The sequence below is a fragment of the Doryrhamphus excisus genome, linkage group LG6, assembly GCF_037039965.1.
Source record: "Doryrhamphus excisus strain RoL-2023G ecotype Guam linkage group LG6, RoL_Dexc_Guam_v1.1, whole genome shotgun sequence".
NCBI lineage: Eukaryota > Metazoa > Chordata > Actinopteri > Syngnathiformes > Syngnathidae > Doryrhamphus > Doryrhamphus excisus.
Window position 1 is genome coordinate 4,005,585 of NC_136362.1, and position 17,040 is coordinate 4,022,624.

A 17,040-nucleotide genomic window follows, 5' to 3' on the forward strand; every position below is an offset into this window, starting at 1 on the left:
ATAAGCCATAATAGAAATAGTAATTATGCAACAAATGGCTCTGTTGATTGGACAGGAGCTAATTAGCATTCTTAACTTTAATGGCAAATTGGAAAGAAAAAAACATTAAAAATAAGTAAACTACTTCAGACCGACCGTCCTGAAATACCACAAATACTACAAAAAAAATACGAGATGTTGATATGAAAGTCAAAATCAAGCATCTCTAGAATTATTGCATTTTTTTTTTCCACTCCGGTGTGGTGGACATTTTGTAGCTTTGACCTTTCCCTGGTAAGTTTTAGGAATGGAATATTTTCCCTATGCTTCTAGATATGTCTAGATATGTTACCTTCTCAGCCTGAGGAGCGATTAGCTGACCACCTGAGATGGTTCGGTGCCTAACATCCTTACAGCAAAAAACATTGCTAATCTCTCGCTCCAGAGCTGGCATTGGGCATCACAATTGTTGGTATCTACTCCTATTTTAATGAACCTGTAAAAGGGCCGGTTCTAACTTCTAACTAATCAGGAACTACAGTATAGATGTTGTTCCTTCACTGATGCCGCCTCCCGACAATGTGAAGGTCACTAATTGTAGATGAGCAAAGCCACATTGTCCGATGCGCCAATCAAAGTCTGGGAACCCTTTAATTACACTCGCTACTTCAACAATGTGAGTTTTTTTTTTTAATTGATGTTCCACATTCTGTACATACCGATGAGGCCTCTAATTACGCCCCCGCCCTTCAATAACACGTTTGTAAGTGAAGCTAGTGGCAGAGGTCCAAGCTAGCTTGGGGGGGGGCAGGTTGAATACTTGTAAACAAACTGGACCAAACAGCACAGTTAATGTTTGGATTCTCCACCCGCATCGATTTTACATTTCCACTGCAGGGTGTGAAAGTGGGATGGCGGTAGCTGCGATAGCTTGATGGCATACGATTGCATGATTTGGTTGGCTTTGTTTATACTAGAGATGAATAAAACACTTGATTATCTATAAAATGAAGCCAATTGGCCGTGCATTATTTAGTGAATGTTTTATTTTTTTCTTATGAATTTATTATTGCTCTTTATCTAAGCAAAATTATATATTTTCCAATTACTTAATTAATCGACATGTTCAGAAGAATACTCAATGACTAAAATATTCGATAGCTGCAGCCATATTTGTCTAATGTGAATGTTTGCCGTGCATTAACAAGTGGCAACCTTGTGTGTTCTGACCTCAAACCTGCTCCGCGTCGCCCGAAAAAGGCTGATGAGCTGAACGCTGGCAGATCATGCAGCTCGGTGTGAGTGTCCATAATGAGGTAAGAACATGCGGTCAACCGCGGGTAGCCCGACTGTCCGAGCAGTGGAGGAGGCTTCTGAAGAAGCGGCGTTTTCCACTTTAATGGCAGGGGAGGCTGCATGCAACGGTCTGATTGGCGGCCATTTTTAGAGGCGCCTCAAGCACCCCGCAAGATGTGTTGTTAGCGCCACACCAATAGCAGTAGCAGCTACAGTGTATTGCATTGCTATTTTCTATCACTGTTTTCTCATCATGAGGAGAATGGAATATAAAATACAATATAATGTATTTTTTGGATGATAAGTCACACTTTTTTCATTGGTTGGCTGTTCCTGCGACTTATACTCCAGAGCGAGGGTTAGGGTTAGCAGCATAAAAGATGGATGGATGGACGTCTATGTACATCCCACACTGGTGTGTAGTACACATTGTACAGTTTAAGGATACACACACATGCAACATGACACTCACATAGCACAATCGGAGTTGCACAACACATACATATGACTGATTGAAAACACAATACATGCTACGTTGTTCTCACTCACAGCTGCTTAACTTTCACAAACGTAAAGTTTTTAGAGTGCTGCAACTGTGTACTCTGTACACAGAGTGTACTCATTCATTACAGACTCCGGCACTGCAACACCGATTTGAAAACCTTTTTTTAAATTGCGTGATCACTGACTACTTCTCCGATAGCAACACAGTCCAAAGAACTAGACGGAGAAGCCCGAGCCCGAAAGTTCTATGCTTTTCCTCATAACTACTGAATAAATCATAATTGTCGTGAATGTATGTGTTGACGTACAGTATGAAATGAAGGAACGTGGCCCCCTCACATGGTTATTTTTATCCTATATGCTATTCTGGTTTGGTCCCAAAATTGGTTTCAGTTCCCCTTCCCAACAGCTCTTTCTCAAACGATTACAGGCTGGGTTTAAAATAGGACTTTTATTCTCCTGCCCCGGAATCTTGCTCCAAGCAAACAGATCTGCACTTTGAGCCCATTTGGAGAGCGACCAAAAGAAACTAGTGTTATTAGGAACTGTCAATCTATTTATATCCGTGCAATACATGCAAATCACAAAATAAGCGAAAACATTCATCATTTCTCTCCTGCGGAACAAATTGTCCAGACAGAATTTTGTGTTTATTCCATCAGTTGAAGGAATATAGCAAAGTGTAATGTATGTTTGGACAATGTCATATAAATATATTCCCCTTTTGGCCTCTCAGGTTGAATTTGTGCGCCTGTACTTGAGTGATACGGTGATGTGCTTAGTGGTGGAAGATTAGGGCCGTCTTCCATCCAGGATTTACATAGTCCAATATGGTTCCTTCCGTTTTGTCCATAGTGGACTGATACAGTTGTTTCTGGCTATTTTACTCCCTCAATATAATTGCAGTTTTTAAAAAAAAATTGATTTGTGGTTGATTATGGCCTGTTATCACTAAAAAAAACTTTATAAGTAATGCTATGAGGCGTAACTTTACCTTACATTACCTTTCACACGACTAGACTATGGCCTCAATCATCATCATCATGACCTTGAGATGAATTCAGCTAATTAATTAGCTTCATGCTATATTGTGTAGAACTACAATTCTTGTTTCCAAATCTACAATATTTTTATGGCACATATCCGTCTTTGGTAAAACTGAAACATGACAATTAAAGCCCCCGATCCCTCAGGTCCCGCCGCGCCGCCACGTATGACATTTCCCCCGTATTTTATTGTCCAGTTAGCAAGAGTGATGTCACACTTCATTGAAGACATTACGCAGGCGGTAGAAAGCCACGCCGTATCATAAATGTTTCTGCAACGTTCTCGTACATCGTGCCAGGCGGCACCATCCGTCTCCATCCGCTCGCTGGCGCCACTTAGAAGTAGGCGGGGCTTGCGCCCTAAGCTCACAGTCGCCTACCTCAGATATCGAGAAATGTGCAAATTCGGTCATTTTTACTTAAAAAAAAAAAAAAGACAAATGATTGAAATCATACATGTACTATTAATAAATCATTTTTTGGGTATGAAGAGTACATGACAAAAAGTCGTGAAGTTGTGAACCGTTACTTGACATTTGATACGGGGAATTTGGCAGATATGTTGGAAAGTGACGGCCGTCTTGAAACCTACGCCAATCTTTGACTGTTCAATATTTGCTTATGGTCGAAGTGACACAATTCACACTCGGCAACAGAGACCAAGACCCATCTCTTCAAGCTCTCTGAGTCGTTTTTTTTTTTTTTAATGTTTGTGTTGAGAAACGACACGATTGGATAGCTCAGTTTATTTCAACCAACCAAAGCTGACAAGTGTAAACACAATGATTGCACCCGAGCGGCGTATTATTGATAGCAAATAGTATTAGTTTGGAGGCGTAACCGTCCGTCTCTGACTTCTCTATTACTTGTAGCTTTTTTTTTTTTTTTTTTTTTAGCAAACGCACTTCAGTTTGTTGCATTTACCCGGTTTCAGTTTCTCAATGTTATTTCAAATGATGGTGGCATGGCGGAAAATAATTGAGAAGCACTGCGGTAAAGCGATTGTACTTCCTCTCATCTTGCTTTTTCGACTGAACTTCACCTGCCCACGCTGTTCACCCTCCTGCCGCACAACAGTTATTCAATCGGATTTATTGTCCGGCAATAAAATTCTATCCGACTATCCGACTCAAAAATGCGTTGCCAAACTACCCCCTTGAGCCGCAACACCCCTCAACCCTTTCCTATTTCCGACACTTGCCCTCACTCCATCTCTGACATGGCCACAGGGACAATAGACTGCAATCTATCCCCTCAATTTGCTCCCTGGGATTGGTTACATGGTGTTTTCAAAATGGAATTGGAATAAATCTTACCGTGTGTGTGTGTGATTGAGTTCCTACAGAAAGGACTGACTGCCGAGACACATTTACACATATTCCATTTGACCGTTCTCCATCTTACATTGACATTGCAATATCTATTTAAAAAAAAAAAAAGATGTTTAAACTTGTGAATTTGTGGCACATTCATACTTGTGATATTAATATCATGCAAAAATACAGTGAGAGAATGTTTAAGTTGATATAAATGACCATCAATATCAGTTTATAATGGAGCTCTGGGCTGTTTTTTTTTTTTTTATAATTAGAAATAAAGAGGAGGTGTAGTGTAGTGTGTGTGGCGCACCTTGCACATCTCACCACATCGAAGGAACCTCGATGAAGGTGAACGTGTTGATATACTGCGGAGTAACTCGGTACACAATGGTGTTCTTTCACAGTTTGTTACACTTCACCTCCACAAACCGACTGATGAGCGCGTTATTCACCTCAAGTGAATACAATTATTTATCATTATTTTGCGTACAACATGGTTGTAAATCATATTTATTTTCACGTTGTTGACATTGGTGTGCGATTTTCTTGTCAATACGTTTTTCTTCTGAAATACCTGATGTGGACCTCATGAGTCATCTTTCTGTATTTTCCCACAGAAGAGAAGCTGGAATCATTCAGCAGTAAAAGCAAACAAAACAATATGAGAGCCCGCATAACATATTTACTGCTATGGTTTTATGTCTTTCAAGGGCAGTGGAGCCAGACAGCAATGCATGCTTCGGAATAATCTGTCCAATTCCGCGTCAATGTGGAATGTGATCCCCCAGATGGGAGGCGGCCAGGAATACAATTCCCAATTTATAGTGCACTTTTGTTAGGATCAAATAAGATTGGATTTACAGCTAAATCTGCAAACGTTCTTCCCTATAACCCCTGGAATCAGATTAGGACCTGATATTCTGACAATCCATCAAAAGAATCGAATTCCTGGAAACGTTTTGAAACGGACTTTGTCAAATTGCGGCGGTTATTCTAATAGACATCTCAGCTCTTAGCAAAATTCATGAAAACTTTCTTCAAGTGAGTGATAAAAATCGTGATGGTTTGGACACCGCACGATTTTTAGATTTCAATCCATAATTAACCTCAAATTGGATTCAATTTGGCCCCATACCTATAGCCTAGCAATGGACAGGAAATGTAAGTTTCCAAAGTTCCTGTACTTTGTCAATATTATGTGTGGCAGAAATTGTAACTTCCAATATTTTTCCTTGTATAGAAAGATGGTTTTGTATTTTGCATCGAGTTCTTTTTTTCTCCCCGGTAACAGACGTAGAACACACAAGTAAGATCAATGGAGTCAGACTAAAGCAATAGATAACAGGACATAATGAGGCACCGTCATTTGCATACCACATTGGGTCCAAAACGTCCATGTGGGATTTCTCTTAATGGCGCGATTGTGTTACGCAAGTAATGTTGTTTCTTGCCTCGTTAATTATCATTGCCATGGTGACGAGGAGAGGGTTATATATTTGGTACCGTTTAGATGACACGTGCTTGGAAATGGAATGTTTTCCATAGAATGAAACATTTGTTTATATACGTACATACCACAAAAAGCTTTTTTTTTTCTTCATGTTTTGGAACGTTTAGACTGACTTATCTGCAATTGAGGATGTGAGCAAATGTAAAAATGGCTCGTCTTTGCCTCCATGTTATCGCGGTTAATTGGGTCCATAGGAGACCGTGATGGATGAATTTCCGTCAAGTAGGATTTCTTATTTCTAACTGCAATATTTGCATATTTAGAGCATAATTCGAACATATTTACGGCCTTCTAAATACAGATTTGAACATTATTTGGACCCTCTAAACGTGAACTAAGACCCCATAGTTACCTTTTCATGTGTTTTGATGCTCGGGGGAATAAGTGGGAGGGGAGCAGAAGTGAAATCGGGGGTTCAGAGTTGCATTTCAGCTTGGCGGGGGGTTACGGCCGGCAATTTGGAAAGTTATCAATGGATTTGGATGACATTTTCAGGAATGATGGGAACTAGGATACGGAAGAACTGATCCAATTTTCCACTTTTTTTAAGGATTCTCTAGCTAGATGATCAAAGTGTTGTTGATAAGGTATTTATTTTACTTATTTATGCCTTGAACATTTATTTTCTGTAATTTTTGTGTTATATCCATGTCTTTAATCATATTTATTTTAATTACTTTATGTACGGTGTATGTTTATAAATTGATTTTTATTCTCATTTACTTGTAATTTATTGACTGACTGTTAATTTTTTAACAACTAAGCTATGTACGGCCACATATTATCCATAAAAAAAAAAAAAAACGCCTGAGGGATAAAGCAAGTTCAAGTGTATTGACTCGATTATTATTTCTCGTTTCTCGTTCACCTCAATGGCGAAGTAGTCGGCTCCATCCTCTAAGAATGTTTGTGTTGTTACTATTCTGGGGAAATGCATCCAAACAAAGACCAGGGAGGGACTCTTGTAATAATATTAATATATATATATATAAATACATACTCAGTCTAAAGCGTTTTCCGAGCTTACCGTGTGACGCTCCGTGACAAATAGCCTCTTTCAAGGCGAGTGAACATGTCATCAATACAAAGCTGAAAGTGCTCACACTGACATGGAGGAGGTTTAAGCACATTCAAATGAATTCTGCTGGATAGCAGCTGGTGCCTGCAGCTTGACGCTCTTGTTGTTTTCCAAGCCTTCACTTGGCAGCGCACCGCCACGCCCGCTCGTGTGCGGCGAAATGAGGTGTGTGTGCGCACAAGGTAGAAATATTGACAAGCTTGTCAACTAGCGAAGGGATTTGAGCAGACTGACGCGGCGGAGATGATACTGTCAGGGTTAGAGCGGCTCACTTAGCACGCAACTTTTACAACCCCCCCGGGATGATGAATTTGCATGCCAATGGAAGCCGCCTGCTTCAGTAGCCTGGAACAGTAAAAGTTTCCGAGTGAAATCCGTTTCCGAGTCGTATGAGATTCCACATTATGTGTCCGCCTGAGCCGGGAAGCTTTTCAGGTGCTTTGAATTAATCAGAGGGCCAATTACCTGTGAGGACCTGCTCGGTTTTTATGTGTCGGGGAAGACTTCTGGCTGTTAACTCTGCCGAGAGTCTCAGATCTCTTAATAGAAATTGACTGGAACATTTTATGCATGCGGTTTGTCCGGAATTCAACATTTGTACCGCTACTCTTCTCATACATGGAATTGAGAGGGTTATTTTGCTTATTTTTTTCTTTCTTCCTTGTCGCTGCCTGGTAGGGATGGATACCGAAACTTGGTATCATAATGGCACCTGTGCCGCACTGAAAAACTAAACACCTCCTCAAGAAATGTAGTAAATGTAGTAACACCAGTAACGCTTTGTTGTTTTCCACCAATAACGATGAGGTGCATTCAAGGAAACATGGAATTCTGAACATCATGTACAACACAACTAATCTTCATTTTGCACAACTAATCGAACATCGTTGTGCCATTGTTAATCTCTGCTCCATAATACACATCTGTAAGTGTAAATATTACATGTGGAGTTCCCCAGGGGTCAATATTAGGACCTAAACTGTTCAACAATAACATCTGTAAAATGACAAAAGATTAAAGTTAGTACTATTTGCAGGTGATACTACTGCTTTTTACACAATACAGAGTTAAAAAAGTAATTTGGGATTTGATAAAAATAGATTAGCCTAAGTATAACTTATTTTGTGGAGTTATGGGGTAATAACTATAAAAGCAATCGTCACTCGCTAAATGAACTGCAAAAAAAATAATTGATGATTACCCATAAAGTTGCATACAAAAACAAACTAATCTCTTATTTTTATTATTGAGTAAATTTAGTAATAAACAGCTAAAATCATGCATAACACAAACAATAACCTGTCACCTAGAAATGTCATAAAATAATTTTCGGCATGAAAAATAAACTTGAATCATTGAGTTGCGACGACAATGCTAAAAACCCACACTTTTCCTCTCTATGGAAGGACAGCAAGAATAATGATGTCATACTTATGTACATTTAAATGTCCGGTAGACCAGCGCCACAATAAAAAAAATACCCGATGCAACCGGCGGCCAACCAGGCGACCTGCAGGACTAATTACGCGGATATGAATATCAATAAGGATATCAATTAAGTAAATATGTACAGCACTTTATAACTATTCCCCACTCATTTTCCTGTAAATGTAATCCATATTTTCTTATTGCTTTGCAATTCCTTTTTATTACTGGCTATATGATTCAGCCAGTGGCTAGCGCTAGCGTCCATTAGCATCGCCGATGCCTCCCTGCTAAGGTGTGGTTGTGTATTTACTGCTCCAGTGTTGTTTTACAGGCCCAGCAGGTGCAGTCAAGGTTGGGTAGCCCAAGCCAGGCACCAGATGCTTCCATGACTCAGGTGCTCCACGCTTGGCTGACCTGCCAGCTGCAAGTGTCAGGAGCCCGGCCTGATCCATTCGCGTTCTCTCGCTTCCTTTCGCTCTTGCTGCGTCTTAGCCGGTGGATGCGGATTAGCATAGCCGGGCCTGTGCCGAGGCATGAGCGCTGACATTTACCTCCGGTGGGGCAGAGGTGAAGTGAGATTGAGGAGGAGAGCCGCTTGTTGAGTGGAGAAGGAGAGGAGGTGGCAGGAGGAAATGCCACAGCGTTGGCCGCTTGCCTGGCTGGTGCGTGCATACATTGAGGCGCACTTAAATAAAGTAACTAACGTTATGCAGTATAAGTCGCACAAGGCCAAAAATGCATAATTAGGTAGAAAAAACAGAATATGACACTAAAGGTCTGACTTGTACCTTTGTTTTTATTGTTTAACTGAAAGTAGAATTGAACTACACTTTTTACCCTCATTTTCAATATTTTTACTGTTTTTTAACTTTCACTAGGAAAAAAAAACATCAGAATTGGATGGTATTTTTTCCTTATTTTTGTTATTTTCCATAGAACATTTTCTTTATTTTATATCATGCAATCATTGACAGGTACAATTGTGTGTCTACCAGCAAACACCAGCAGTCATTCCAAAGTGAAATTGGGTACTCGATAACGTCTTAACGTCACGGAGTTCCGCCTTGCACGCGCGCACACACACACACACGCTCATGACTTACTCACCTTGAAAGTGATTTGAGCGCAGTAATCCTTCTGCACTGATAATTTGGCAACATAAACGCACGCTGAAAGACAACCCCTGACAAGGACTATATTTTATGATTTATTATTTGTGGAAAAGGTGAAGATAGAGCAGTAGACTGATGGAGATAAATGAGAAATCCATTCAGCTATATTTGGATTGTACAACCTTCAAGTTTCTAAAAAATGGTTTCCAGAGGAGAAATAATGTCCACTGTCATATCCTTTTTTTTGCTAAAAACAACTCCATTATCCCTTTTGGTCTGTTCCACGGAGAGGGAGTGAGTCTGGGTGTATTTCCCATATAAATGATGTATAATGGTTTGTTCCTGTTGTGTGCTGATATGCTAGAAAGTGTGCACGTGTGTATAGCATGCTATGGTACCTCTCACCCGTCCCGTTGCCATGCCATCTTGTATCTCTTGACATATGTCTTATTCCAGCTGTTCGGGAAGCCTTGTCACAAAAATGAATTACAACTGTGACACCTGACGGAAAACACCTGGTTGCCGAGGTGCAGCAATTACGTTGCAGGGACATAACGCGTAATGACCGCTCATTGGTGAACATCTGCCAGGGCTTCTTCACACACTTCCAGACATGGAAGTCATGGAATATTTGGAGCTTGCATGATGTATCGTATGTCTGTCAACCTGAGAAGAAGCAATGGCATCCCAGTTAAGGGCCTACAAGCCCTATAGAATATAAGACATTGAGTATAAATGTAATAAAACAGTTGATTGACACATCCAGACGCTGACAGACGGCAAGCTGTCAAAATTTGAAATTACCAAGTTTGGATAGCAATTGGTGGTTGTCATGTTAGGTCCTGTCCACAGGCAGGCGAGTATCTCATCAAATAGTTATTTTTCCCACAATTTGGTATCTATTTAGTTGTAAAATGAAGGTATTAATATAGAAATAATGTATTTCAAAACAATAGACACATATATACTACTGCTCAAAAGTTTTGGATTACTTGTAAATTTTTTGGTTTTCCAAAGAAAAACATTCTCATGCATTTCCCAATTTTTTTTTTTCCATTTGTATCCATTTCACAAACAAATCAATCTCCTGGTATGGCTGCTAATCCAAGTTCATCATTTTATAAGGCTAATAGATGATTAGAAAAGCCATCTAAAAATCTAAACTAAAATCTCTTACCATGCTGTTAACTACTTCCTTCAGAGAGCAGCACAAACTGGGTCTAACAAGGACAGAAAAACGCTGCACAACTGTGCAAGAATCCCAAAACTTTTGAGTATATTGTATATCAAAACAAGCAACCCAGGAGCTACGACTGTTGACGAGATGATGGAATTTGACCTTTTAACTGATGCAAACTAGATGTTGATGGACTTAATTCAGTGTTTTGTATTCACTACTCAAATGTAAGCAGTCTATGTTCCATAAGCTGGACTGAATGACGGCGTTATTCCAACCTAAAGCAAACCTTTGTTTGTATTTGCATCTTTTTCACACAATTTATAGCCTCAAATTAGCTTGACGTTCCGGATAAAAAGCACACACACAGACATAAGGAGAACATGGAAACTCCAAGTAAAATGGAAGCCAGATCTTCTGACTATGTGGCAGGCGTACTGTGACGGTTAGCAGCGTATAAAAAGCCACTTGTACAAAGATGCCAAAAGGTACTGCGTATATAAATAGCTCAAGGTCATTCATGATTTGACCCGCATCCTCCACTAACACGAGTGCAGCTCACAATGCGGGACTCTTTTCCGAAGCCTCCATATAATGAATTCAGATATCTGGCGCTGTCTTTCATAAAGCTTAAGTTACAGTGAAGCTTGTGGTGCTGCAGCAGCAGGAAGTGCTGCCAACAGCGAGACAACCCTCGGGAGAGAGCACTGACATCCCTCCAATCCACTTACAAAAGTACACAGTGAAGCCCAGCCTATTAGCATAGACTGAACCTCTTTGATAGTCATTCCTCCGAGACCCAGAGGGCGGGTTTCTAACTCTAACTGTGGTCATTAGAAAAAAAAATCTTCAAAGATGTATGGAAATAGACTTATCTTCTATGTTTGATTTGTGTTTATATCTTGTTTTTATTTGATCAAGCCGCTCCCTTGCTAAACTTCTGTAAAACTCCGAAGTTGAATTCATAACAAAAATGTGTATTTTCATAAGTTCTGACTTGCTTTATCTTGCAGGCTGCCGATGTGGGTTGCCGACAGGAAGGACGCCGTGAGGGCTGTGTTCCCGGTTTCCAGGTCAAACAGTACCAGGTGGCATATCGGAGAATTTTCCAGAAAGGCCTACCGCTCCTGCAAGGTCGGTTTTGAACTCATGAGAACAAATGTCGATCCCTTGAGGATGTAGAGGAATTCAAACGAATTCTTTATGGTTGCCATGTTTGCATGCCATGGTGCTCCTCCATTTACGATGTGTTTTGACATTTCATGGTTACGGACTCACTCTGACCCTGGAAAAACTAATACTTTTATGTCCTTTGTGTGTTCTGTATAGAGTGACTTAGTCGTTAATTTAGTTAAGTTCTGACTTAAACTTCAACTCCGCTGACATTGCAGTCTAGGAATGGAACCCGAGGACCAACCGTAATCCAAATTTTACTGTTCTCGTAATACACAAAGGGCCATTTAACAACAATTACCCGTTTCGAGAGCAATTTTTAAGGATGGTGATAAATGGCAGCGTCGGGGAGCCTCTGGCATTCCAGGCTGGAGCTGCAAATATCTTCATAGAAATTGTTTCTGACTGAGCAATATGATGTAACATTGAAAATGAAGTGATATGAGGGATGCTGATGTGGTCCGGGTCGTTGTATTCTTAGCGCATTGAATCGTTTGGGATGTTCAGGGGTAAAAAAAAAACAGTAAAATTTGAAAACTGACAAGAATAAAACCAAACCCTCTTTGAATGAGCAGCATAATCCACGGAAATATGACTCTAACCTTCAAAACGCCTCACTTCCTGTCAGTCACTCACTGTTTCCCCCCTAGGGGAACACATTTATAGCAACACACAATTGGCTTATTTCCTGCTAATGCGACTGTATATAACATCTCGGGGGATCTAATTATGTTAAATCAATATTTAGGTTATAAAAAGGTTTTTCATGCTGTAAATATGAAAATAATTAATTTATAAATAATTTTATTTCATGGGAATTCACTTATCACTGTCGGGTTTGAAACAAAAAAACCATGATAAACGACAAATTACTGTATAGAAGTAGTAGTAAATATATGGAGCCTACCCCAGCTGACTTGGGGCAACAGGCGGGGTACACCCTGTACATGTCTCCAGTAGTAGTAGTAGTAGTACTGAAAACATCTGTACCCTGAATAGACCCTCGGTATACTTAATGTGATACTAAAAATATGTCAATATGTTTGTGTGCACATCTTCACCGGCTCAAGTACTCTTCTCTTGGGGGTACTTTTGGAGTACTCCACGTCTCTCCACACAGCGCATCAGTTACTGGCGGTCTTAGGAAAATATTAATTATTGTTTTTCTGTCTGTATCAACAGCGCTAATTTAAGCCTGGATCATGTTGATGCTTTTGTAAAGCAATTTGGGGAACATGTTTTGCCTCCTTTATTGAGCCACCTCTTGTGTATGTTTGCCGCGCCATTAGTATGCGACTCCTGCGGAATATCATTACCTGCTTCAGCATAATCGACTGCATCTTAATGCACAGGAGGAAAAAAACATGGAATAAAACTGGCTGTTTACTGCTTTTATGCCATATCTGGTCTCGTGCATCCTCAATGGCCTCTGGCTTTTACAAGCAGTCGCTGTTGTTTTGGTTTTTTTCTTTGAGGAAATATTTCCTACCGACACAGACAAATACTTCCACCTCCTGTGGTTTATTTATTTCTTTTTAAAAAGCGTTATTTGGTTTGATTTTGGTCACTCCGTGAAGCATTTTGTCATCTGGAGGCTCAGTGACGCATGTCGGAGGAGACACAGCTCAGTTCTGCTTTAGTGCTCTGCTGTGGGACCACAGAGTGGTTCCATTACCTGGAATATGTTTCTGTCAGCAGAAACACCTCCCACTGCGGGGGGTCCCTCTGCTCGCGGATTGGGGACAGAACCGCGCCCGTGCAAACGCTAGCACACGCGTGCACTGTAAACACGGAATTGCACATGCATCCTCTAACGATTCACACGGCATGCCCTAGTGGCGACAGCGTACTGGTAAATCCAGTTATATTTGCACCTGGAGACCCAACACGGTTGTTTGAGTCCTCAGGAGCGGTAGCACAAAAAAGGGGGGGGGGGGGGCTGTGAGCAAGAACGATGAATCTTAAGAAGAAGAAAAAAAGAAAACAAAAATAAGACGAATGTACTCTTAACCAGCCAGGTCATCGTAGTCTCATCTTCTAAGAAACCTGAACAGTCCAGACTACCGATTTAGTTTCCTCTGTAGTAGTAGTAGTCGTCATCAACGGCAATTGAAGAGACATCCGGATTAGTGCATAGTAACATGACACTGGCGGTAGCAGTAATACTTATAGTAATTCATTCAGATTCATGATATTCATGAATGATATCACATTCAAAACTTGTGGATTCAATTCTGTCAGGTATTGGCTGCCATGATCTCCTGATGGCCAAAAGCTTTCTGTCTTTGAAAGCGATTGAAAGATTGTTGAGCTTCATAAGGCCTCCTGCTGTGCACCGTTTCTGCTCAGGTTGGCTACAGTACCACAGAATCCTGAGGGTTCCTGAATCCAGAATATATTTTGAAGCTTGACTTAATGATTTTTGCAATCGAAATTTTGATCAAGACTGCATATAAAGTATCCAGTGTATGCATACTACATATACATGGATACATTTACTATGATATACAATACCACTCAAAAGTTTGGGATCACTTGGACATTTTTTGGGCCGGGTCTGAGATATGGCTTTTTCTTGGCAATCCAGTCTTCTTGCACAGTTGTGCAGCGTTTTTCTGTCCTTGTTAGACCCAGTTTGTGCTGCTCTCTGAAGGGAGTAGTTTTTTTTAGAGATTTTTCTAATCATCTATTAGCCTTACTTGGATTAGCATCCATACCAGGAGATTGATGCAGAGGACTGACATTTATTGATAGTAGGCCTCTATGCAAAAATGTATATCCTTTTTTGAAAATCATCTGATTATTATTAATTGTTTGTGAAATGGAAAAAAAAGTTTGAAATACATGAAAATGTGTTTTTCTTTAGAAAACAAAGAAATTTGCAAGTGATCCCAAACTTTTGAGCGGTAGTGTATATGGTTTGGCGATATTGGTAGATATTCTAATTTAGGATTGGATTGAAGTAAAAAAACATGTATCGTTGCTTCCCTTTGTGGAGGTGTACGTAACGCTGTATTAAGGTAACTGATGGCACAGATAAAAACAGTCACTCCGAGATATGATTTCCCTTTACCAAGCGTTTTGCAGCATGTGAAATAAACAAATAAACGGTGGGTGTTTGTGTGATTCATGGGAAATGCCAGAGGCTGCAGCCAGGCCCGGTGACACATGCAGATTTATGTAAATTCCGCCCAGCCCTTTGCCACCTGCCTTAGACCTCCTATATAATTACTAGCGGAGGGGTGGGATACCTGTTGGCGCGGGCCCGAGTTCAAGGACATCCATCTTGGCTAATGGGTGCATGCAGCGGCGTAACGCATTAGCATACAATGTGCAAACATTCACTCTTCATTCTCACCTCTTGCATCATCACGAGACTTTCTATGTTCTGTGTCGTCTCCTAAACAATTTAGTTTTCTGCTTTGTGTGCCCTTAGTCGTACGCATCTCTTATTTCCTCAGAGGCCGCATGAAAAATTCATGTCGGAGAAAATAGAAAAATTGTAAAAAAAAATTAAGCAAATGGAACGAGGTAGGTCACATACGCCAATTGAGAAAATGTTTTCCCTCAGAGGGAAATTTCAGCTGTAAATGAAAAGGTGCAAGAATCATGGAGGGAAAAAAAACAAGGCAAAGAGATCACACAAACAAGTTTTGTTCTTTGTGATGAGTCAAGGCGAGAAGAAAAGCTTTCCAAGACTCGACAGAGGTTGGTGGATCTAAATGTGGCCGTGATGGATTCATGTGCAGTTTAAGACCACAGAGGTAGTTTTTCCTGTTGTGGGTGACAAGGGCGGAACAAAAAACAGCAAGAGACAAAAACACTGAAGGGAAAAAATTCAAGGTTAACAAAAAAATTGTCGAGTCTTCATTTTCACCCGAGTGCATCAAACACATCGTACAAGGTGAGACACGTGCTGTATTTTAAGAGGCGAGGAATGAGCCAACACAAGAGCCGTGGCCCCTGAAAGACACAACAAGAAGGATGGAGGAAACGGCTTGGCGAGCGCCAGCGGGATGACGTAATCCGTGCATTCGTGGAGATCTTCATTGGGGATTGTGTACCAATGCAAATCATTGTGGTCATCCGTGAAAAATGAAAAGCTATTCTAGTCGATTCTATTCTATTCTATTCTAACTCCGCTTTACCCAGGTAATGGATTCATACGCATTCAAGTCACGTCACGCGTCACGAGTCATGCGGTGAATGTGGGGGCCACGAGGATTGACTGGCGGCTCACGACCGTTCTTACAGTGTACTCATTGTTTTCTGAATGGCGAAGCCGTCAGTGACATTCCGTGGATTTGGAGATTAACCGGAGACGATTTTCTTTTTTGCTGTTGACACTGCGAGGGTCAGTATTGTTTGAAAAAGGTAAATAATTATAACAATTATCATGTATTTTGCCTTATATTGCCATTTACCTTGACTGGGGTGGCCGGTGCCGAGCATCGTTACCCAGTGTAAAACCAACCACCAATCATCATTTAAACATGCAGTATAATTAGATCATTAAACATAATTTGCCAGGTTGCTACAATGCCATTATTAATAGTCATCCATTTAATATTTTATTTTTGGAAACAAAATAGGTCAGACTTCAATTTCTGGTAGTAACTTTGAGCATTACATAACTTTCACTGGTTTCCGACAACTGTTTGACGCCGCTGCAAGCATTACCGACAATAATAAACATATATCTACGTTAGTTGATTGACATGCTTTCCTTCAGGCCAATATAACCTGTTTACAAATGTTCTTTTATTATTTACTGTATATGCCAAAAAATACAGCCATGACTGTTTGTTTGTGTTATCTAACACGTCTACTCCTGAACCGCTGCACGCAAACCGGCAAAAATTTGTCAAAACATGTTATTATTTTTCTGACATACATATACACCACAGGGTGGCACTGGTATTAAATCCCATGGTTTCATACAGTCATGGCCGTATAGCAATTTTTACTCATCCAAATATTAAGGCAAGTTGGAAAAATTGCAATAATTTTCATTTTTGCACTGCTGGATCGTAAATATGTTTTGACACAAACGCATTTTTGCATAAGCGATTTACTGCATTGAACCACTTAAGTGAAAAAGCCTGGGGATCAGCTATTGGGAATGTTGTTCCAGGTGATGAAGGCTTCATGGAAGGGTCCTCAAATGATCTCAATTGGATTTAGATCTGGGGACACACAGGATGGTCCAAAAGAGTGAGGTTCTTCCTTTGTCAGGCAGACAAGGACCTTCCGTCATGAAGGATGCTCCCTGCAACATCTCCAATTAATCAGCTGTAATTTATAGCCCCTTCATAACGGAGACCCCTTCTCTGTGCTGGGGGGAAAAATCTCAGGTGGGATCACCTTGTCATAGCGGTAACGTTGGAAGCAGTCAGGTTACATTTGGTCTCATCAGAG

General features: G+C 40.5%; 1 protein-coding gene across 1 annotated transcript in view; it reads left to right on the plus strand.

Moving 5' to 3' along the window:
• cdh13 (cadherin 13, H-cadherin (heart)) overlaps positions 1-17,040 on the plus strand; it is a 182,452-nt gene that overhangs the window by 37,940 nt on the left and 127,472 nt on the right. Inside the window, exon 2 of the mRNA XM_058088199.2 lies at positions 11,463-11,583. Coding sequence (XP_057944182.2) covers positions 11,463-11,583 — 121 coding nt within the window. The remainder of the gene's footprint in view (positions 1-11,462; positions 11,584-17,040) is intronic.